Source organism: Ranitomeya imitator, chromosome 2, assembly GCF_032444005.1.
Source record: "Ranitomeya imitator isolate aRanImi1 chromosome 2, aRanImi1.pri, whole genome shotgun sequence".
Lineage (NCBI taxonomy): Eukaryota > Metazoa > Chordata > Amphibia > Anura > Dendrobatidae > Ranitomeya > Ranitomeya imitator.
In genome coordinates this window covers 848,142,626-848,167,948 of record NC_091283.1, presented here as the reverse complement: position 1 = coordinate 848,167,948, position 25,323 = coordinate 848,142,626, and the positions used below count along the sequence as shown (strand labels likewise).

At 48.5% G+C, this 25,323-nt stretch overlaps 1 protein-coding gene across 4 annotated transcripts in view; it reads right to left on the bottom strand.

The window, feature by feature from the left end:
- The window catches only part of ATRNL1 (attractin like 1), a 635,347-nt gene extending 614,811 nt beyond the window's left edge, over nt 1-20,536 (bottom strand). For all 4 annotated transcript variants that reach the window (XR_011318566.1, XR_011318567.1, XM_069754362.1 and 1 more), the window contains exon 1: nt 18,830-20,536. Coding sequence is in view for 2 of the 4 variants with exons in the window: in XM_069754362.1 (XP_069610463.1) it covers nt 18,830-19,062 (233 nt within the window). In the remaining 2 variants the exon portion in view is untranslated. The remainder of the gene's footprint in view (nt 1-18,829) is intronic.
- Nucleotides 20,537-25,323: the final 4,787 nt, after the last annotated feature.

The following is a 25,323-nucleotide window of genomic DNA, read 5'->3' as shown; positions in this document are numbered from 1 at the left end:
TTTGTGGGTGGCTGCCTATCCTTTGGGGTTCTGCTCTGAGGCAAGGTAGAATTCCTATTTCCATCTATAGGGGTATTTAGTCCTCCGGCTGTGTCGAGGTGTCTAGGATTTGTTAGGCACACCCCACGGCTACTTCTAGTTGCGGTGTTAAGTTCAGGATTTGCGGTCAGTATAGTTTACACCAACTCCAGAGAAAGTTCCATGCGGCTCCAAGGTCACCGGATCATAACACATGACATACAAAGCCATCCACAACCTGTCTCCTCCATACATCTGTGACCTCGTCTCCCGGTACTTACCTACACGCAACCTCCGATCCTCACAAGATCTCCTTCTCTACTCCCCTTTTATCTCCTCTTCCCACAATCGTATACAAGATTTCTCTCGCGCATCACCCCTACTCTGGAACTCTCTACCACAACACATCAGACTCTCGCCTACCATTGAAACCTTCAAAAAGAACCTGAAGACTCATCTCTTCCGACAAGCCTACAACCTGCAGTAACCACCGATCGACCAAACCGCTGCATGACCAGCTCCACCCTCACCTACTGTATCCTCACCCATCCCTTGTAGATTGTGAGCCCTCGCGGGCAGGGTCCTCTCTCCTCCTGTATCCTTACCCATCCCTTGTAGATTGTGATCCCTCGCGGGCAGGGTCCTCTCTCCTCCTGTATCCTCACCCATCCCTTGTAGATTGTGAGCCCTCGCGGGCAGGGTCCTCTCTCCTCCTGTATTCTCACCCATCCCTTGTAGATTGTGAGCCCTCGCGGGCAGGGTCCTCTCTCCTCCTGTATCCTCACCCATCCCTTGTAGATTGTGAGCCCTCACGGGCAGGGTCCTCTCTCCTCCTGTATCCTCACCCATCCCTTGTAGATTGTGAGCCCTGGCGGGCAGGGTCCTCTCTCCTCCTGTATCCTCCCCCATCCCTTGTAGATTGTGAGCCCTCGCGGGCAGGGTCCTCTCTCCTCCTGTACCAGTTATGACTTGAACTGTTTAAGATTATTGTACTTGTTTTTACTATGTATACCCCTCCTCACATGTAAAGCGCCATGGAATAAATGGCGCTATAATAAATAATAATAATAATAATAATCTCAAATTTGGACTCATCAGACCAAAGCACAGATTTCCACTGGTCTAATGTCTATTCCTTGTGTTCTGTAGACCAAACAAGTCTCTTCTGCTTGTTGCCTGTCCTTAGCAGTGGTTTCCTAGCAGCTATTTTACCATGAAGGCCTGCTGCACAAAGTCTCCTCTTAACAGTTGTTGTAGAGATGTGTCTGCTGCTAGAACTCTGTGTGGCATTATAATAAATAAATAATAATATTTATTTTTATATAGCGCTAACATATTCCGCAGCGCTTTACAGTTTGCACACATCATCATCGCTGTCCCCGATGGGACTCACAATCTAAATTCCCTATCAGTATGTCTTTGGAATGTGGGAGGAAACCAGAGAACCTGGAGGAAACCCACGCAAACACGGGGAGAACATACAAGCTCTTTGCAGATGTCGTCCTTGGTGGGGTCTGAACCCAGGACTCCAGCACTGCAAGGCTGCTGTGCTAACCACTGAGCCACCGTGCCGCCCCTAACCCTAAGCCCCTAATCCGCAGCTGCGGATCCGCAGCAGTTTCCCATGTGTTTACAGTACAATGTAAACCTATGGGAAACAAAATACGCAGTGCACATGCTGCGGAAAAAAACGCGCAGAAACGCAGCGTTTTATTTTCCGCAGCATGTCAATTCTTTGTGCGGAATCTGCAGCGTTTTTACCCCAGCTCCAATAGAAAACTGCAGGTGTAAAACCGCAGCGGAATCCGCAATAGAAACCGCGATAAATCCGCAGGAAAAACTGCAGCAGTTTTGCACTGCGGATTTATCAAGTGCAGAGGAGCTATCTACGTGTGCACTTAGAAGGCAAGAAATCCCACTTATGAGGGTATGTGCACACGTTGCGGATTCTCTGCGGATCCGCAGCGTTTTTTGAGGTACAGAAACGCTGCAGATCCGCAATTGATTTACAGTACAATGTAAATCAATGAGAAAAAAAAATGCTGTACACACTTTGCGGAAAATCCGCTGCGGAAACGCTGCAGTTTAAAAGAAGTAGCATGTCACTTCTTTTTTGTGAATCTGCAGCGTTTTTGTACCCATTCCATTATAGAAAACCGCAGGGGTAAAAACCGCAGCAAATCCGCAAGAAAACCGCAGCAAAAACGCACAAAAAACGCTGCGGAACCGCAGGTGCGTTTTATGCCAGTAGAGGCAGAATCCGCACCAGAAATTCCTAAGCCTAATCCACAACGTGTGCACATAGCCTGAAACCTGACAGGGCACACCTGTGTAGTGAAGACCATTCCCGGTGACTACCTCTTGAAGCTCATCAAGGGAATGCCAAGAGTGTGCAAAGCAGTCATCAAAGCAAAAGGTGGCTACTTTGAAGAACCTAGAATATAAGACATAATTTCAGTTGTTTCACACTTTTTAGTTAAGTGTATAATTCCACATGTGTTAATTCATAGTTTTGATGCCTTCAGTGAGAATGTACAGAAAAATCTTTAAATGAGAAGGCGTGTCCAAACTTTTGCTCTGTACTGTATATACACAGTGACTGCACCAGCAGACTAGTGAGTGCAGCTCTGGAGGATAATACAGGGTGTGAGGCAAGATAGGTTTCCTGTTTCTGTCTTTAGGGGTAGTTAGATCTTAGGCTGTGCCGAGGGGTCTAGGGAGTGTTAGGTACCCCCCACGGCTACTTCTAGTTGCGCTGCTAGGTTCAGGGTTTGCAGTCAGTACAGGGACCACCTTCTCCAGAGTACGTCTCATGCTGCTCCAAGGCCACCAGATCATAACATATAATACAGGATGTAACTCAGGATCAGTAATGTAATGTATGTACACAGTGACTGCACCAGCAGAATAGTGAGTGCAGCTCTGGAGTATAATACAGGATGTAACTCAGGATCAGTAATGTAATGTATGTACACAGTGACTGCACCAGCAGAATAGTCAGTTGTTATGGCTGGCAATCAGGCAACACAGCGTGCAGTAATCAGCGCACATACAGAGATCTGGCAATAACCAAAAACAATAGGACGAGCTCTGAGACGTGGAATCTCTGTAGACTGCAGTACCTGATCTATCCTCACAACAACTATAAGCAGCAGTGGATTGCGCCTAACAACTACCTATGCAACTCGGCACTGCCTGAGGAGCTGACTAGCCTGAAGATAGAAATACAAGCCTGACTTACCTCAGAGAAATACCCCAAAGGAATAGGCAGCCCCCCACATATAATGACTGTTAGCAAGATGAAAAGACAAACGTAGGAATGAAATAGATTCAGCAAAGTGAGGCCCGATATTCTAGACAGAGCGAGGATAGCAAAGAGAACTATGCAGTCTACAAAAAACCCTAAAACGAAAACCATGCAAAGGGGCAAAAAGACCCACCGTGCCGAACTAACAGCACGGCGGTGCACCCCTCTGCTTCTCAGAGCTTCCAGCAAAAGACAATAGCAAGCTGGACAGAAAAAAACAGAAAACAAACTAGAAGCACTTATCTAGCAGAGCAGCAGGCCCAAGGAAAGATGCAGTAGCTCAGATCCAACACTGGAACATTGACAAGGAGCAAGGAAGACAGACTCAGGTGGAGCTAAATAGCAAGGCAGCCAACGAGCTCACCAAAACACCTGAGGGAGGAAGCCCAGAGACTGCAATACCACTTGTGACCACAGAAGTGAACTCAGCCACAGAATTCACAACAGTACCCCCCCCTTGAGGAGGGGTCACCGAACCCTCACCAGAACCCCCAGGCCGACCAGGATGAGCCACATGAAAGGCACGAACAAGATCTGGGGCATGGACATCAGAGGCAAAAACCCAGGAATTATCTTCCTGAGCATAACCCTTCCATTTGACCAGATACTGGAGTTTCCGTCTAGAGACACGAGAATCCAAAATCTTCTCCACAATATACTCCAACTCCCCCTCCACCAAAACAGGGGCAGGAGGCTCCACAGATGGAACCATAGGTGCCACGTATCTCCTCAACAACGACCTATGGAATACATTATGTATGGAAAAGGAGTCTGGGAGGGTCAGACGAAAAGACACCGGATTGAGAATCTCAGAAATCCTATACGGACCAATAAAACGAGGTTTAAATTTAGGAGAGGAAACCTTCATAGGAATATGACGAGAAGATAACCAAACCAAATCCCCAACACGAAGTCGGGGTCCCACACGGCGTCTGCGATTAGCGAAAAGCTGAGCCTTCTCCTGGGACAAGGTCAAATTGTCCACTACCTGAGTCCAGATCTGCTGCAACCTGTCCACCACAGAATCCACACCAGGACAGTCCGAAGACTCAACCTGTCCTGAAGAGAAACGAGGATGGAACCCAGAATTGCAGAAAAATGGAGAGACCAAGGTAGCCGAGCTGGCCCGATTATTAAGGGCGAACTCAGCCAACGGCAAAAATGACACCCAATCATCCTGGTCAGCGGAAACAAAACATCTCAGATATGTTTCCAAGGTCTGATTGGTTCGTTCGGTCTGGCCATTAGTCTGAGGATGGAAGGCCGAGGAGAAAGATAGGTCAATGCCCATCCTACCACAAAAGGCTCGCCAGAACCTCGAGACAAACTGGGAACCTCTGTCAGAAACAATATTCTCAGGAATGCCATGTAAACGAACCACATGCTGGAAGAACAAAGGCACCAAATCAGAGGAGGAAGGCAATTTAACCAAGGGCACCAGATGGACCATTTTAGAAAAGCGATCACAGACCACCCAAATGACCGACATTTTTTGAGAAACGGGAAGGTCAGAAATGAAATCCATCGAAATATGTGTCCAAGGCCTCTTCGGGACCGGCAAGGGCAAAAGCAACCCACTGGCACGTGAACAGCACGGCTTAGCCCTAGCACAAATTCCACAGGACTGCACAAAAGCACGCACATCCCGTGACAGAGATGGCCACCAGAAGGATCTAGCAACCAACTCCCTGGTACCAAAGATTCCTGGATGACCGGCCAGCACCGAACAATGAAGTTCAGAGATAACTTTACTAGTCCACCTATCAGGGACGAACAGTTTCTCGGCCGGACAACGATCAGGTTTATTAGCCTGAAATTTCTGCAACACTCTCCGCAAATCAGGGGAGATGGCAGACACAATGACTCCTTCCTTGAGGATACTCGCCGGCTCAGATAACCCCGGAGAGTCGGGCACAAAACTCCTAGACAGAGCATCCGCCTTCACATTTTTAGAGCCCGGAAGGTATGAAATCACAAAATCAAAACGAGCAAAAAATAACGACCAACGGGCCTGTCTAGGATTCAAGCGCTTGGCAGACTCGAGATAAGTCAAGTTCTTATGATCAGTCAATACCACCACGCGATGCTTAGCACCCTCAAGCCAATGACGCCACTCCTCGAATGCCCACTTCATGGCCAGCAACTCTCGGTTGCCCACATCATAATTACGCTCAGCAGCAGAAAATTTCCTGGAAAAGAAAGCACATGGTTTGAACACTGAGCAACCAGAACCTCTCTGTGACAAAACCGCCCCTGCACCAATCTCAGAAGCATCAACCTCGACCTGGAACGGAAGAGAAACATCTGGTTGACACAACACAGGGGCACAGCAAAAACGACGCTTCAACTCCTGAAAAGCTTCCACAGCAGCAGAAGACCAATTAACCAAATCAGCACCCTTCTTGGTCAAATCGGTCAATGGTCTGGCAATGCTAGAAAAATTACAGATGAAGCGACGATAAAAATTAGCAAAGCCCAGGAATTTCTGCAGACTTTTTAGAGATGTCGGCTGAGTCCAATCCTGGATGGCCTGAACCTTAACCGGATCCATCTCGATAGTAGAAGGGGAAAAGATGAACCCCAAAAATGAAACTTTCTGCACACCGAAGAGACACTTTGATCCCTTCACGAACAAGGAATTAGCACGCAGTACCTGGAAAACCATTCTGACTTGCTTCACATGAGACTCCCAATCATCAGAGAAGATCAAAATGTCATCCAAGTAAACAATCAAGAATTTATCCAGATACTCACGGAAAATGTCATGCATAAAAGACTGAAACACAGATGGAGCATTGGCAAGTCCGAACGGCATCACCAGATACTCAAAATGACCCTCGGGCGTATTAAATGCCGTTTTCCATTCATCTCCCTGCCTGATTCTCACCAGATTATACGCACCACGAAGATCTATCTTAGTGAACTAACTAGCCCCCTTAATCCGAGCAAACAAGTCAGAAATCAATGGCAAGGGATACTGAAACTTAACAGTGATCTTATTAAGAAGGCGGTAATCAATACACGGTCTTAGCGAACCATCCTTCTTGGCTACAAAAAAGAACCCTGCTCCCAATGGTGATGACGATGGGCGAATATGTCCCTTCTCCAGGGACTCCTTCACATAACTGCGCATAGCGGTGTGTTCAGGTACGGACAAATTAAATAAACGACCCTTAGGGAATTTACTACCAGGAATCAAATCGATAGCACAATCACAATTCCTATGCGGAGGAAGGGCATCAGACTTGGACTCTTCAAATACATCCTGAAAGTCCGACAAGAACTCTGGGATGTCAGAAGGAATGGATGACGAAATAGACAAAAATGGAACATCACCATGTACTCCCTGACAACCCCAGCTGGTTACCGACATAGAGTTCCAATCCAATACTGGATTATGGGTTTGTAGCCATGGCAACCCCAACACGACCACATCATGCAAATTATGCAGTACCAGAAAGCGAATAACTTCCTGATGTGCAGGAGCCATGCACATGGTCAGCTGGGCCCAGTACTGAGGCTTATTCTTGGCCAAAGGTGTAGCATCAATTCCTCTCAACGGAATAGGACACCGCAAAGGCTCCAAGAAAAATCCACAACGTTTAGCATAATCCAAATCCATCAGATTCAGGGCAGCGCCTGAATCCACAAACGCCATGACAGAATACGATGACAAAGAGCACATTAAGGTAATGGACAAAAGGAATTTGGACTGTACAGTACCAATAACGGCAGAGCTATCGAACCGCCTAGTGCGTTTAGGACAATTAGAAATAGCATGAGTAGAATCACCACAATAGAAACACAGTCTGTTCAGACGTCTGTGTTCTTGCCGTTCTACTTTAGTCATAGTCCTGTCGCACTGCATAGGCTCAGGTTTACTCTCAGGCAGTACCGCCAGATGGTGCACAGATTTACGCTCGCGCAAGCGACGACCGATCTGAATGGCCAAGGACATAGACTCATTCAAACCAGCAGGCATAGGAAATCCCACCATTACATCCTTAAGAGCTTCAGAGAGACCCTTTCTGAACAAAGCCGCTAATGCAGATTCATTCCACAGAGTGAGTACTGACCATTTCCTAAATTTCTGACAATATACTTCTATATCATCCTGACCCTGGCATAAAGCCAGCAGATTTTTCTCAGCCTGATCCACTGAATTAGGCTCATCGTAAAGCAATCCGAGCGCCAGGAAAAATGCATCAACATTACTCAATGCAGAATCTCCTGGTGCAAGAGAAAACGCCCAGTCCTGTGGGTCGCCGCGCAAAAAAGAAATAATAATCAAAACCTGTTGAATAGGATTACCAGAAGAATGAGGTTTCAAGGCCAAAAATAGCTTACAATTATTTCTGAAGCTCAGGAACTTAGTTCTGTCACCAAAAAACAAATCAGGAATCGGAATTCTTGGTTCTAGCATCGATTTCTGATCAATAGTATCTTGAATCTTTTGTACATTTACAACGAGATTATCCATGGAGGAGCACAGAGCCTGAATATCCATGTCCACAGCTGTGTCCTGAAGCACTCTAATGTCTAGGGGAAAAAAAAGACTGAAGACAGAGCTAAGAAAAAAAAATGATGTCAGGATTTCTTTTTTCCCTCTATTGGGAATCATTGGTGTGGCTCCTTGTACTGTTATGGCTGGCAATCAGGCAACACAGCGTGCAGTAATCAGCGCACATACAGAGATCTGGCAATAACCCAAAACAATAGGACGAGCTCTGAGACGTGGAATCTCTGTAGACTGCAGTACCTGATCTATCCTCACACAACTATAAGCAGCAGTGGATTGCGCCTATCACTACCTATGCAACTCGGCACTGCCTGAGGAGCTGACTAGCCTGAAGATAGAAATACAAGCCTGACTTACCTCAGAGAAATACCCCAAAGGAATAGGCAGCCCCCCACATATAATGACTGTTAGCAAGATGAAAAGACAAACGTAGGAATGAAATAGATTCAGCAAAGTGAGGCCCGATATTCTAGACAGAGCGAGGATAGCAAAGAGAACTATGCAGTCTACAAAAAACCCTAAAACGAAAACCACGCAAAGGGGCAAAAAGACCCACCGTGCCGAACTAACAGCACGGCGGTGCACCCCTCTGCTTCTCAGAGCTTCCAGCAAAAGACAATAGCAAGCTGGACAGAAAAAAACAGAAAAACTAGAAGCACTTATCTAGCAGAGCAGCAGGCCCAAGGAAAGATGCAGTAGCTCAGATCCAACACTGGAACATTGACAAGGAGCAAGGAAGACAGACTCAGGTGGAGCTAAATAGCAAGGCAGCCAACGAGCTCACCAAAACACCTGAGGGAGGAAGCCCAGAGACTGCAATACCACTTGTGACCACAGAAGTGAACTCAGCCACAGAATTCACAACAGTCAGTGCAGCTCTGGAGTATAATACAGGATATAACTCAGGATCAGTAATGTAATGTATGTACACAGTGACTGCACCAGCAGAATAGTGAGTGCAGCTCTGGGGTATAATACAGGATGTAACTCAGGATCAGTAATGTAATGTATGTACACAGTGACTGCACCAGCAAAATAGTGAGTGCAGCTCTGGGGTATAATACAGGATGTAACTCAGGATCAGTAATGTAATGTATGTACACAGTGACTGCACCAGCAGAATAGTGAGTGCAGATCTGGGGTATAATACAGGATGTAACTCAGGATCAGTAATGTAATGTATGTACACAGTGACTGCACCAGCAAAATAGTGAGTGCAGCTCTGGGGTATAATACAGGATGTAACTCAGGATCAGTAATGTAATGTATGTACACAGTGACTGCACCAGCAGAATAGTGAGTGCAGCTCTGGGGTATAATACAGGATGTAACTCAGGATCAGTAATGTAATGTATGTACACAGTGACTGCACCAGCAAAATAGTGAGTGCAGCTCTGGGGTATAATACAGGATGTAACTCAGGATCAGTAATGTAATGTATGTACACAGTGACTGCACCAGCAGAATAGTGAGTGCAGATCTGGGGTATAATACAGGATGTAACTCAGGATCAGTAATGTAATGTATGTACACAGTGACTGCACCAGCAGAATAGTAAGTGCAGCTCTGGAGTATAATACAGGATGTAACTCAGGATCAGTAATGTAATGTATGTACACAGTGACTGCACCAGCAGAATAGTGAGTGCAGCTCTGGAGTATAATACAGGATGTAACTCAGGATCAGTAATGTAATGTATGTACACAGTGACTGCACCAGCAGAATAGTGAGTGCAGCTCTGGAGTATAATACAGGATGTAACTCAGGATCAGTAATGTAATGTATGTACACAGTGACTGCACCAGCAGAATAGTCAGTGCAGCTCTGGAGTATAATACAGGATGTAACTCAGGATCAGTAATGTAATGTATGTACACAGTGACTGCACCAGCAGAATAGTGAGTGCAGCTCTGGGGTATAATACAGGAGGTAACTCAGGATCAGTAATGTAATGTATGTACACAGTGACTGCACCAGCAGAATAGTGAGTGCAGCTCTGGGGTATAATACAGGAGGTAACTCAGGATCAGTAATGTAATGTATGTACACAGTGACTGCACCAGCAGAATAGTGAGCGCAGCTCTGGGGTATAATACAGGATGTAACTCAGGATCAGTAATGTAATGTATGTACACAGTGACTGCACCAGCAGAATAGTGAGCGCAGCTCTGGGGTATAATACAGGATGTAACTCAGGATCAGTAATGTAATGTATGTACACAGTGACTGCACCAGCAAAATAGTGAGCGCAGCTCTGGGGTATAATACAGGATGTAACTCAGGATCAGTAATGTAATGTATGTACACAGTGACTGCACCAGCAGAATAGTGAGTGCAGATCTGGGGTATAATACAGGATGCAACTCAAGATCAGTAATGTAATGTATGTACACAGTGACTGCACCAGCAGAATAGTGAGTGCAGCTCTGGGGTATAATACAGGATGTAACTCAGGATCAGTATATATATATATATATATATATATATATATATATATATATATATATATATATATATATATACAGTGGGGCAAAAAAGTATTTAGTCAGTCAGCAATAGTGCAAGTTCCACCACTTAAAAAGATGAGAGGCGTCTGTAATTTACATCATAGGTAGACCTCAACTATGGGAGACAAACTGAGAAAAAAAATCCAGAAAATCACATTGTCTGTTTTTTTATCATTTTTTTTGCATATTATGGTGGAAAATAAGTATTTGGTCAGAAACAAACAATCAAGATTTCTGGCTCTCTCACAGACCTGTAACTTCTTCTTTAAGAGTCTCCTCTTTCCTCCACTCATTACCTGTAGTAATGGCACCTGTTTAAACTTGGTATCAGTATAAAAAGACACCTGTGCACACCCTCAAACAGTCTGACTCCAAACTCCACTATGGTGAAGACCAAAGAGCTGTCAAAGGACTCCAGAAACAAAATTGTAGCCCTGCACCAGGCTGGGAAGACTGAATCTGCAATAGCCAACCAGCTTGGAGTGAAGAAATCAATAGTGGGAGCAATAATTAGAAAATGGAAGACATACAAGACCACTGATAATCTCCCTCGATCTGGGGCTCCACGCAAAATCCCACCCCGTGGGGTCAGAATGATCACAAGAACGGTGAGCAAAAATCCCAGAACCACGCGGGGGGACCTAGTGAATGAACTGCAGAGAGCTGGGGCCAATGTAACAAGGCCTACCATAAGTAACACACTACGCCACAATGGACTCAGATCAGAAGTGCCAGACGTGTCCCACTGCTTAAGCCAGTACATGTCCGGGCCCGTCTGAAGTTTGCTAGAGAGCATTTGGATGATCCAGAGGAGTTTTGGGAGAATGTCCTGTGGTCTGATGAAACAAAACTGGAACTGTTTGGTAGAAACACAACTTGTCGTGTTTGGAGGAAAAAGAATACTGAGTTGCATCCATCAAACACCATACCTACTGTAAAGCATGGTGGTGGAAACATCATGCTTTGGGGCTGTTTCTCTGCAAAGGGGCCAGGAAGACTGATCCGGGTACATGAAAGAATGAATGGGGCCATGTATCGTGAGATTTTGAGTGCAAACCTCCTTCCATCAGCAAGGGCATTGAAGATGAAACATGGCTGGGTCTTTCAACATGACAATGATCCAAAGCACACCGCCAGGGCAACGAAGGAGTGGCTTCGTAAGAAGCATTTCAAGGTCCTGGGGTGGCCTAGCCAGTCTCCAGATCTCAAGCCTATAGAAAACTTTTGGAGGGAGTTGAAAATCCGTGTTGCCAAGCGAAAAGCCAAAAACATCACTGCTCTAGAGGAGATCTGCATGGAGGAATGGGCCAACATACCAACAACAGTGTGTGGCAACCTTGTGAAGACTTACAGAAAACGTTTGACCTCTGTCATTGCCAACAAAGGATATATTACAAAGTATTGAGATGAAATTTTGTTTCTGACCAAATACTTATTTTCCACCATAATATGCAAATAAAATGATAAAAAAACAGACAATGTGATTTTCTGGATTTTTTTTTCTCAGTTTGTCTCCCATAGTTGAGGTCTACCTATGATGTAAATTACAGACACCTCTCATCTTTTTAAGTGGTGGAACTTGCACTATTGCTGACTGACTAAATACTTTTTTGCCCCACTGTATATCTTGGTACCGTGTTAGCCAATAGATAGAAAAATATTTAGAATTGAGAGTCCTCAGTGGTTGATACCTTTTAATGGCGAACTGAAAAGATGGTAACAAATTGATGAAGAGACGTATGTAGTCTCGAAAGCTGCAAAGACTAAAACAAATTCTGAAGAATCACATATTGATGCACAACATAGCACAGGAAAAAAAAAAAAAAAGGGAAAAACCATGGATAAGACAGGTGACATGAGGCAGAATTACCATGGGTGATAAACAGTTTCGTCCATAAATATTGGGCCAATTCTTAGATAAGGAATGTTTTATTGTCTTGTGATTAGGGTCTCTGTTGTGATGACCCCACATGGTCTGAGGGGCAAGTTCCTTAGTTGATGTAAAAAGACATAAAGCCATGCGACACATTCATTCCTGTAGTGTGAGTGTCAAAGGTCATCATCAGGTTATATTCCCAGACTCTTCTGTCTCACTGCGATTTGAAGTTACCTTTTAGCACAAGTAATTTCATGTCCATAATGTTATGATTTGGGAGACAGAAATGTTTGGCCACAGGTAGATCCATTCTTTTTTCTCTTATTGTGTGGCAGTAAGAATTCATCCTTGTTCTCAGTTTCTGCCCTGTGTCCCCCACATACAGACCCCCAGTTGGACATTTAGTACAAATAATTAGGTACACCACATTAGAAGTGACGCAGCTGAAAGTACCTGGGATCTTGTAGACCTGATGTGAGTTGAAGTCTTTATCTTGTCCGTGGTAGTTATAAATGGACGGGTTTTACATTTTTTCTGGTTGCAAGGAAAGGTACCTGCAGCTGTTGGAGAGGACAGGGAGCTCTTTACAATGATGCTTCTTAGATTTGGGGGCTGCCTAAAACACAGTAGTGGGGGGTCTGGAAATATGGATTGTTAGCGGCATCTTTTTGTAGTAAAGGTTGTAATTTCCGTGCAGCTCCCCTCAGCACCTCCAGATTTGGATTGTAGGTGACTGCTAGAGGCTCCCGGTTATTTTCTTCTTTAGCTTTGTAATGTAGCAGGTGATTCCTTGATATTCTGGTGGTTCTTGTGATCTGGTTTCCAATTGTTCTTGGATGGTCGCCCTGATTCAAAAAGGTCTTTCTGAGGCGACCAAGGTGTTCATCCCTATCCATGGGGTTGGAACATATGCGATTGTATCTGATGGCTGTAGACAATAGAGTTTTTTATGTGTTTTGGATGGAAACTGTCCCATTTAAGGATTGTTGGACGGTCGATTGGCTTCCGATACAGGGATGTCTCTATTTCATTGTTCTGCAGCTTAATGATGGTGTCCAAAAAGTTATTTCAGTGCAGGAGTAGTTGAGTGTCAAGTTGATGGTGGGATGAAATTGATTAAACTGTTCATGGAACGTCTTTAGCTGCAGCTCAGACTCCGTTCAGATGATTAAAATGTCATCAATGTAGCGGTAGTACGCCAGAGGCCTGATGGGACATGAGGACAGAAAGTCGCTTTCAAGCTTGGCCATGAAAATATTTGCATACTGTGGGGCCATTTTACTCCCCATCGCTAATCCCTAATTATTTGTACTAAATGTCCAACTGGGGGTCTGTATGTGGGGAAGACAGGGCAGAAACTGAGAACAAGAATGAATTCTCACCGCCACACAATAAGAGAAAAAAGAAGGATCTACCTGTGGCCAAACATTTCTGTCTCCCAAATCATAACATTATGGACATGAAATTACTTGTGCTAAAAAGTAACTTCGAATCTCAGAGAGACAGAAGAGTCTGGGAAAATAAACTGATGACTGTTATGGCTGGCAATCAGGCAACACAGCGTGCAGTAATCAGCGCACATACAGAGATCTGGCAATAACCCAAAACAATAGGACGAGCTCTGAGACGTGGAATCTCTGTAGACTGCAGTACCTGATCTATCCTCACACAACTGGAAGCAGCAGTGGATTGCGCCTATCAACTACCTATGCAACTCGGCACTGCCTGAGGAGCTGACTAGCCTGAAGATAGAAATACAAGCCTGACTTACCTCAGAGAAATACCCCAAAGGAATAGGCAGCCCCCACATATAATGACTGTTAGCAAGATGAAAAGACAAACGTAGGAATGAAATAGATTCAGCAAAGTGAGGCCCGATATTCTAGACAGAGCGAGGATAGCAAAGAGAACTATGCAGTCTACAAAAAACCCTAAAACGAAAACCACGCAAAGGGGCAAAAAGACCCACCGTGCCGAACTAACAGCACGGCGGTGCACCCCTTTGCTTCTCAGAGCTTCCAGCAAAAGATAATAAGCTGGACAGAAAAAACAGAAAACAAACTAGAAGCACTTATCTAGCAGAGCAGCAGGCCCAAGGAAAGATGCAGTAGCTCAGATCCAACACTGGAACATTGACAAGGAGCAAGGAAGACAGACTCAGGTGGAGCTAAATAGCAAGGCAGCCAACGAGCTCACCAAAACACCTGAGGGAGGAAGCCCAGAGACTGCAATACCACTTGTGACCACAGAAGTGAACTCAGCCACAGAATTCACAACAGTACCCCCCCCTTGAGGAGGGGTCACCGAACCCTCACCAGAACCCCCAGGCCGACCAGGATGAGCCACATGAAAGGCACGAACAAGATCTGGGGCATGGACATCAGAGGCAAAAACCCAGGAATTATCTTCCTGAGCATAACCCTTCCATTTGACCAGATACTGGAGTTTCCGTCTAGAGACACGAGAATCCAAAATCTTCTCCACAATATACTCCAATTCCCCCTCCACCAAAACAGGGGCAGGAGGCTCCACAGATGGCACCATAGGTGCCACGTATCTCCTCAACAACGACCTATGGAATACATTATGTATGGAAAAGGAGTCTGGGAGGGTCAGACGAAAAGACTCCGGATTGAGAATCTCAGAAATCCTATACGGACCAATAAAACGAGGTTTAAATTTAGGAGAGGAAACCTTCATAGGTATATGACGAGAAGATAACCAAACCAGATCCCCAACACGAAGTCGGGGTCCCACACGGCGTCTACGATTAGCGAAAAGCTGAGCCTTCTCCTGGGACAAGGTCAAATTGTCCACTACCTGAGTCCAGATCTGCTGCAACCTGTCCACCACATAATCCACACCAGGACAGTCCGAAGACTCAACCTGTCCTGAAGAGAAACGAGGATGGAACCCAGAATTGCAGAAAAATGGAGAGACCAAGGTAGCCGAGCTGGCCCGATTATTAAGGGCGAACTCAGCCAACGGCAAAAATGACACCCAATCATCCTGGTCAGCGGAAACAAAACATCTCAGATATGTTTCCAAGGTCTGATTGGTTCGTTCGGTCTGGCCATTAGTCTGAGGATGGAAGGCCGAGGAAAAAGATAGGTCAATGCCCATCCTACCACAAAAGGCTCGCCAGAACCTCGAGACAAACTGGGAACCTCTGTCAGAAACAATATTCTCAGGAATGCCATGTAAACGAACCACATGCTGGAAGAACAAAGGCACCAAATCAGAGGAGGAAGGCAATTTAACCAAGGGCACCAGATGGACCATTTTAGAAAAGCGATCACAGACCACCCAAATGACAGACATCTTTTGAGAAACGGGAAGGTCAGAAATGAAATCCATCGAAATATGTGTCCAAGGCCTCTTCGGGACCGGCAAGGGCAAAAGCAACCCACTGGCACGTGAACAGCAGGGCTTAGCCCTAGCACAAATTCCACAGGACTGCACAAAAGCACGCACATCCCGTGACAGAGATGGCCACCAGAAGGATCTAGCAACCAACTCCCTGGTACCAAAGATTCCTGGATGACCGGCCAGCACCGAACAATGAAGTTCAGAGATAACTTTACTAGTCCACCTATCAGGGACGAACAGTTTCTCGGCCGGACAACGATCAGGTTTATTAGCCTGAAATTTCTGCAACACTCTCCGCAAATCAGGGGAGATGGCAGACACAATGACTCCTTCCTTGAGGATACTCGCCGGCTCAGATAACCCCGGAGAGTCGGGCACAAAACTCCTAGACAGAGCATCCGCCTTCACATTTTTAGAGCCCGGAAGGTATGAAATCACAAAATCAAAACGAGCAAAAAATAACGACCAACGGGCCTGTCTAGGATTCAAGCGCTTGGCAGACTCAAGATAAGTAAGGTTCTTATGATCAGTCAAAACCACCACGCGATGCTTAGCACCCTCAAGCCAATGACGCCACTCCTCGAATGCCCACTTCATGGCCAGCAACTCTCGGTTGCCCACATCATAATTACGCTCAGCAGCAGAAAATTTCCTGGAAAAGAAAGCACATGGTTTGAACACTGAGCAACCAGAACCTCTCTGTGACAAAACCGCCCCTGCACCAATCTCAGAAGCATCAACCTCGACCTGGAACGGAAGAGAAACATCAGGTTGACACAACACAGGGGCACAGCAAAAACGACGCTTCAACTCCTGAAAAGCTTCCACAGCAGCAGAAGACCAATTAACCAAATCAGCACCCTTCTTGGTCAAATCGGTCAATGGTCTGGCAATGCTAGAAAAATTACAGATGAAGCGACGATAAAAATTAGCAAAGCCCAGGAATTTCTGCAAACTTTTTAGAGATGTCGGCTGAGTCCAATCCTGGATGGCCTGAACCTTAACCGGATCCATCTCGATAGTAGAAGGGGAAAAGATGAACCCCAAAAATGAAACTTTCTGCACACCGAAGAGACACTTTGATCCCTTCACGAACAAGGAATTAACACGCAGTACCTGGAAAACCATTCTGACTTGCTTCACATGAGACTCCCAATCATCTGAGAAGATCAAAATGTCATCCAAGTAAACAATCAAGAATTTATCCAGATACTCACGGAAAATGTCATGCATAAAAGACTGAAAAACAGATGGAGCATTGGCAAGTCCGAACGGCATCACCAGATACTCAAAATGACCCTCGGGCGTATTAAATGCCGTTTTCCATTCATCTCCCTGCCTGATTCTCACCAGATTATACGCACCACGAAGATCAATCTTAGTAAACCAACTAGCCCCCTTAATCCGAGCAAACAAGTCAGAAATCAATGGCAAGGGATACTGAAACTTAACAGTGATCTTATTAAGAAGGCGGTAATCAATACACGGTCTTAGCGAACCATCCTTCTTGGCTACAAAAAAGAACCCTGCTCCCAATGGTGACGACGATGGGCGAATATGTCCCTTCTCCAGGGACTCCTTCACATAACTGCGCATAGCGGTGTGTTCAGGTACGGACAAATTAAATAAACGACCCTTAGGGAATTTACTACCAGGAATCAAATCGATAGCACAATCACAATTCCTATGCGGAGGAAGGGCATCAGACTTGGACTCTTCAAATACATCCTGAAAGTCCGACAAGAACTCTGGGATGTCAGAAGGAATGGATGACGAAATAGACAAAAATGGAACATCACCATGTACTCCCTGACAACCCCAGCTGGTTACCGACATAGAGTTCCAATCCAATACTGGATTATGGGTTTGTAGCCATGGCAACCCCAACACGACCACATCATGCAAATTATGCAGTACCAAAAAGCGAATAACTTCCTGATGTGCAGGAGCCATGCACATGGTCAGCTGGGCCCAGTACTGAGGCTTATTCTTGGCCAGAGGTGTAGCATCAATTCCTCTCAACGGAATAGGACACCGCAAGGCTCCAAGAAAAAAAAATGATGTCAGGATTTCTTTTTTCCCTCTATTGGAAATCATTGAAGGGCTCCTTGTACTGTTATGGCTGGCAATCAGGCAACACAGCGTGCAGTAATCAGCGCACATACAGAGATCTGGCAATAACCCAAAACAATAGGACGAGCTCTGAGACGTGGAATCTCTGTAGACTGCAGTACCTGATCTATCCTCACACAACTGGAAGCAGCAGTGGATTGCGCCTATCAACTACCTATGCAACTCGGCACTGCCTGAGGAGCTGACTAGCCTGAAGATAGAAATACAAGCCTGACTTACCTCAGAGAAATACCCCAAAGGAATAGGCAGCCCCCACATATAATGACTGTTAGCAAGATGAAAAGACAAACGTAGGAATGAAATAGATTCAGCAAAGTGAGGCCCGATATTCTAGACAGAGCGAGGATAGCAAAGAGAACTATGCAGTCTACAAAAAACCCTAAAACGAAAACCACGCAAAGGGGCAAAAAGACCCACCGTGCCGAACTAACAGCACGGCGGTGCACCCCTTTGCTTCTCAGAGCTTCCAGCAAAAGATAATAACAAGCTGGACAGAAAAAACAGAAAACAAACTAGAAGCACTTATCTAGCAGAGCAGCAGGCCCAAGGAAAGATGCAGTAGCTCAGATCCAACACTGGAACATTGACAAGGAGCAAGGAAGACAGACTCAGGTGGAGCTAAATAGCAAGGCAGCCAACGAGCTCACCAAAACACCTGAGGGAGGAAGCCCAGAGACTGCAATACCACTTGTGACCACAGAAGTGAACTCAGCCACAGAATTCACAACAGATGACGACCTTTGACACTCACACTGCAGGAATGAATGTGTCACATGGATTTATGTCTTTTTACATCAACTAAGGAACTTGCCCCTCAGACCATGAAGGGTCATCACAACAGAGACCCTAATCACAAGACAATAAAACATTCCTTATCTAGGTAACTCAGGATCAGTAATGTAATGTATGTACACAGTGACTGCACCAGCAGAATAGTGAGTGCAGCTCTGGAGTATAATAGCAGGGTGTAATATTTGATCGTTGATGACTAACCGCTCTACGTGTAGGTTGTACGCTATGACCGGGGTCATCGTTGGGGTCAAGAGTCGGTTCGGGTTTGTAGGATATGACGAATAGTAATATATTTCGGTTGCACTTACTTGAACCTTCCCTGGCAGTGGTGGCACTGTTCTCCTACCCAGCCCGGGTCACACACGCAGGTGGAGTTGACGCAGCGTCCGGAGAAGCATGGACTCTTATCGCAGGCCCGTCCCTGGGAGCTGTGAGCAAACAGCAGCAGGTAGAAGAGTCCAGACCTCAGAAGAGAAGCCCCCGGGCTGCCTGGGCACATGATGGCAGCTTGTAGCACGGTCCGGTGAAGCATAGTGAGCATGCCAAGTCCAAGAGTCACCGCAGCCGCTGTGTCCGTGCAGCACCGTGCCCACCTGTCTACCTGCAATCAGGGTGCCGCATGTATGAGTCTGCTCCGCGGTGCTGCGGTGTCGCCCGGGCACCTATACACAGGTACTGTAATAGGGCATCAGTGCAGGTATACAGCGGCGAGGTGTATACAGGGCCGGATACGGTGCACACGCCGGGATGTGGTGTATACAGGGCCGGATACGGTGCACAGGCCGGGATGTGGTGTATACAGGGCCGGATACGGTGCACAGGCCGGGATGTGGTGTATACAGGGCCGGATACGGAGCACACGCGGGGATGTGGTGTATACAGGCCGGGATGTGGTGTACACGGCGTAGATGTCCTCACTTGGGGCACTCGGGCTCCGGTGATGCCAGTGTGGTAGCCCGGGTTTCTGTACTAAATACGTCCTGGTGGCGGACCCGGCGTGGGGTGAGGCTGCGGGTACACAGGGTCCGGGGGGCTCTAGACCCCGCTGTGATGTGGATGATTCCCGTTATGTCAGGATAGTGGATCCAGGTTTGGGCTCCATGTATACAGGCATCAGGGGTTGGACCTGTCTGGGATATATACAACCTCCTGCAGGACCCCTCTATGTCACGACAGTCAGCAGCCTCCTGCAGGACCCCTCTATGTCACGACAGTCAGCAGCCTCTTGCAGGACCCCTCTATGTCACGACAGTCAGCAGCCTCCTGCAGGACTCATCTATGTCACAACAGTCAGCAGCCTCCTGCAGGACCCCTCTATGTCACGACAGTCAGCAGCCTCTTGCAGGACCCCTCTATGTCACGACAGTCAGCAGCCTCCTGCAGGACCCCTCTATGTCACGACAGTCAGCAGCCTCCTGCAGGACTCCTCTATGTCACAACAGTCAGCAGCCTCCTGCAGGACCCCTCTATGTCACGACAGTCAACAGCCTCCTACAGGAACCATCTATGTCAAGACAGTCAGCAGCCTCCTGCAGGGACCCTCTATGTCAGAAAAGTCAGCAACCTCCTAAAGGAAACCTTTATGTCACGACAGTCAGCAGCCTCCCTCCATATATCCAGGTCCTGGCTGTCAGCTCCGGATACTATGCTGCTCATAGGCTTCTTATATCGGGACAGTGCCCAGGCGTCTGTTGTATCGGGACATAGACTCTGGCTATGACAGGGCCCGGCAGCAGAGGCGGGTGTCCGGGCTCCTCCTTGGTCTCCAGCTGTGTCGTGATATTATGGTCCAGAGAGAGGCTGCGGTTATGTCAGGACACGGTGCAGGTTCCCGTCATGTCCTGATATCCCAGAAGCTCCCGCGTCGGACCGGTCTGTGTCGTGATAGCGGCCAATGCCCCGGGTGACAGCGGAGGAGGATGCTGGGCCTGGAGGATGGCGGCCCCGGTACCGGCGGAGGATGATGAGCGGCTGAGAGGCTGCTGGTCCGGCCTCCTCCTCCGCCTCCTCCCGACACAAAGAGCCGAGGAGCATGTGCAGAGGCCGCGGGAGGAGGAGGCGGAGCAGCGCCGGGACCAGGACCGACACCACCGGGTACAGCACCGGGAGCACAGCACCGACACCTCCGGGTACAGCACCGACACCACCGGACCGACACCACCGGGTACAGCACCGGGAGCACAGCACCGACACCTCCGGGTACAGCACCGGGTACAGCAGCGGGAGCACAGCACCGACACCACCGGGTACAGCACCGACACCACCGGGTACAGCACCGACACCACCGGGTACAGCACCGGGAGCACAGCACCGACACCACCGGGTACAGCACCGACACCACCGGGTACAGCTCCGACACCACCGGGTACAGCACCGACACCACCGGACCGACACCACCGGGTACAGCACCGGGAGCACAGCACTGACACCACCGGGTACAGCTCCGACACCACCGGGTACAGCACCGACACCACCGGGTACAGCACCGACACCACCGGACCGACACCACCGGGTACAGCACCGGGAGCACAGCACTGACACCACCGGGTACAGCTCCGACACCACCGGGTACAGCACCGACACCACCGGGTACAGCACCGACACCTCCGGGTACAGCACCGACACCACCGGACCGACACCACCGGGTACAGCACCGGGAGCACAGCACTGACACCACCGGGTACAGCTCCGACACCACCGGGTACAGCTCCGACACCACCGGGTACAGCACCGACACCACCGGGTACAGCACCGACACCACCGGGTACAGCACCGACACCACCGGGTACAGCACCGACACCACCGGACCGACACCACCGGGTACAGCATCGGGAGCACAGCACCGACACCACCGGGTACAGCACCGACACCACCGGGTACAGCACCGACACCACCGGGTACAGCACCGACACCACCGGGTACAGCACCGACACCACCGGGTACAGCAGCGGGAGCACTTCACCGACACCACCAGGTACAGCACCGACACCACCGGGTACAGCTCCAACACCACCGGGTACAGCACCGACACCACCGGGTACAGCACCGACACCACCGGGTACAGCACCGACACCACCGGGTACAGCACCGACACCACCGGACACAGCACCGACACCACCGGACACAGCACCGACACCACCGGACCGACACCACCGGGTACAGCACCGGGAGCACAGCACTGACACCACCGGGTACAGCACCGACACCACCGGGTACAGCACCGACACCACCGGGTACAGCACCGACACCACCGGGTACAGCAGCGGGAGCACTTCACCGACACCACCAGGTACAGCACCGACACCACCGGGTACAGCACCGACACCACCGGGTACAGCACCGACACCACCGGGTACAGCACCGACACCACCGGGTACAGCACCGACACCACCGGGTACAGCAGCGGGAGCACTTCACCGACACCACCAGGTACAGCACCGACACCACCGGGTACAGCACCGACACCACCGGGTACAGCACCGACACCACCGGGTACAGCAGCTGGAGCACAGCACTGACACCACCGGGTACAGCAGCTGGAGCACAGCACTGACACCACCGGGTACAGCACCAAGACCTCCGGGTACAGCACCGACACCACCGGGTACAACACCAAGACCACCGGGTACAGTACCAAGACCACTGGGAACAGCATCGGGACCACAGCACTGATACCACAGGGTACAGCACGAAGACTACCAGATACAGCAGCGGGTACAGCACTAAGACCACCGGGTACAGCACCGACACCACAGGGTACAGCACCAGGAGCACAGCACTGACACCAGCAGTTATAGCACCAAGACCACTGGATCCAGCATCGGGAGTACGGCACCGACAGCATCATCCAGCATCTACATCGCTCTAGGAACAGTCGTCTACATCGCTCTAGGAACCGGCATCTGCATCACTCTAGGATTCAGCATCTGCATCACTCTAGGAACCGGCGTCTACATCGCTCTAGGATCCGGCGTCTACATCAGTCACGATAATATGAATTTGCCATGTTTGAATATCTACCTAACAGTTCCATTGCTTTGCAGACACACGCTGTGGGCCTTTCCGACCCCCCTCTTCCCACACTGCCTGAGTGTGTAATCCACAGCCCTTCATTTCCCCCATCCCTCAAGAATTTATATGGCTCTATGCTGGGGCAGACAAGTCTCCCTACTCTTCTCATTCCCCCCTCCCACCTGGCACTGGTTAAAACTGGTACAGAAAGCATACAATTCTATTGTTCTCTGAAGGTTATGTCTATTGGTACCAATCAGGGCTAGAGATATAAGAATTATGTATTCTGGATGTCCATCAAGGGATCTATAATTCCCTGAAATCGCTAGAAGCTAAACCCAACGAGTGCAAAGAGCGGGTTTCTCCGTAAGCGGGTCATGTAATGATTCCGTGTTTACACTTAAAAGAATCCCCCTGATGTGTGGCACATCCTGATCATTGTTTCTTTCGTATACGAGATTCATACAGCAAGCTAGGCATAAAAATGGTTGCCATAACTCTAAGTAAAGGGAAGGATTTAGCCTCTAAGTGAGGTCACCACAGGGAGAGTGCCTGGGTTTTAGGCTAGGAAATAAGTTATTGAAGCAGCAGTCTTCACGTGTCTTTGTCTGGGGTCTAGCTGCTATACAGGGGTGATGCATCTGGATATATGATCGCCCCTCCCCCACAGAACACGGTCAGCCATCAGATTATATGACATAACAAAATGTAAGTGTTTTTCAACTTTAGTCCCGTTTTATTTAGGGGAAGCCCTGTCTTTCCTTAACTTGGGGGTACCCCTGAAGATAGGGAGGCCCAAGTCACCGAACTGTCCCTGTCTCCTGTTAAACCCTGAACTAAACCCCCTTGTTGTTTCCATTTGCGAGAAACACGTCCGTGTCTTGCATGTGGAAACGAAGCTCTGGTGCCGGCACTCCGGAGTGGAGCGTGCGGCTGCATGTGTTACTATGCGGCCGCACGCTCCGCTCCGGAGTGCCGGCACCAGAGCTTCGTTTCTACATGCGAGACACGGACGTGTTTCTCGCAAATGGAAACAAGCCCTTAGAGTGAGGGGAACACGATACCAAAAGGTGAATGCACAAACTACAAAGTAACAAAACTCAGAACTTAGCTTGTGCACGCCGCTGCAAACTCCACAACAAAGACAGTACAGCAACTGAGCTCCAAACACCAAACTTGGCTGACACCAGGGAGCTGCTACTGTGCGGTTGGTCTCCTGAAAGGAACTGTATGACCAACAGTCAGCTGATGCACCAGGTGACCTTATAAAGGATGGTGGGAGTGGTCACAAACATCAGCTGACCCAGCAGCGATGCAATAACACCAGCGGCCACCGGGGGGAGAAAACTGCATTAACTCCCAATGACCAGAAAAGGAAAAAAGATTTAAATCTGAGGGAAACCAGATCTGCCACAGATCCAAACATGGATCGTGACAGTACCTCCCTTTCAATGAGTCGCCTCTGGACACTCAACATCAGACCTACTTACGGTGAGGACGCCTGAGTTCACCTCGGCAGTCACCTGACTCTCAGGTTTATGGCAAACGCGTCCTGATGAAAATGCCACCAACGAAGGCTCCGGAGGAGCCACGAATCTCCAGAGCGCCGACCTGGGGAATGAGTTGTGTACATCCATAACTGGGGGTAACTCCAACTGAAAAGTCCCCGGGCTGAGAATGGCCGACACCCTATATGGCCCTACCACCCTGGAACTCCAGGTCCCAGTTGCACACTTCCACCTGATGTTTTTGGTGGACACCAATACGTACTCATTCACACACAGGTCCGGACCTGAACGTTTGTTTCCATGCATGCGTCTGCCACAGGACGGAGAATTCTTTGAGGAATTGACAACAGAGGCGTCCCCCTGTGTTACTACACCCCCATTATGCTCCGAGGGAACCACCACCCTCCTCTGACCCCTCCTCTTAAGAGGTCTCTGACCCACCGGGTTAACCTATAGTGAGGGTAAAGTCTTGCCTCTAGTCCCTGGCAGCACCCCTGCTGCCCCCACTGAAGGAGAAGGGGTAGGTTTTAGAAGAATGGCAGATCTCGTAGCTCCCGGGCAGCAGTCCTTACACGACTGACCCCAGCTGACTACTCTGGACGGCCAGTCTATCACCAGGTTATGTCTTTTCAACCAAGGGAGTCCTAAAACCATGGGAGTTGGTATGCCCTCCAAGACGTAGCATGATAACGACTCTTCATGACAAGCCCCTATACGCAGATGTATATTGTCTACGACTTGGGTAATGCTCCCCTAGCTGAGCGGAGCAGAATCAATGGCCTGGACGCTTAAAGGATTCGCTAGCATCCTACTCATCAGGCCATGGGTCTGGACAAAATGAGCATCCACCAAATTGACTCCTGCTCCACTGTCCACAAACACCGGAATATTCTCAGTTACCCCACCAATAACCACCTCAGCAGGTAAGGTACACTGAGACGAAAAAATGGAGGAAATATACACACCCTGGTCGCCTCCCTCCACACGACCAGGGGGACGTGGCTCTTTAGATGGTGCAGGTACTTTGGCACGCGCTGGGCAGACATTGATAAAATGACCGGTCTGCCCACAGTAAAAACATGCCCCCACACCACGGTGAACCACAGGCAACCCAGTTTGGGAACCAACTCCTCCCACCAGCATGGGTTCGTCCGCCTGCCCAGGTGTGTCCTCCTCCCTAGCAAGGATTATAGGGGGCACATTTGGCGTATGCCTCTCCCTCAAGCGTCTATCCACCCGGATGGCAAGGGACATGGCGGCCTCCAACGACCTGGGGGCAGCGT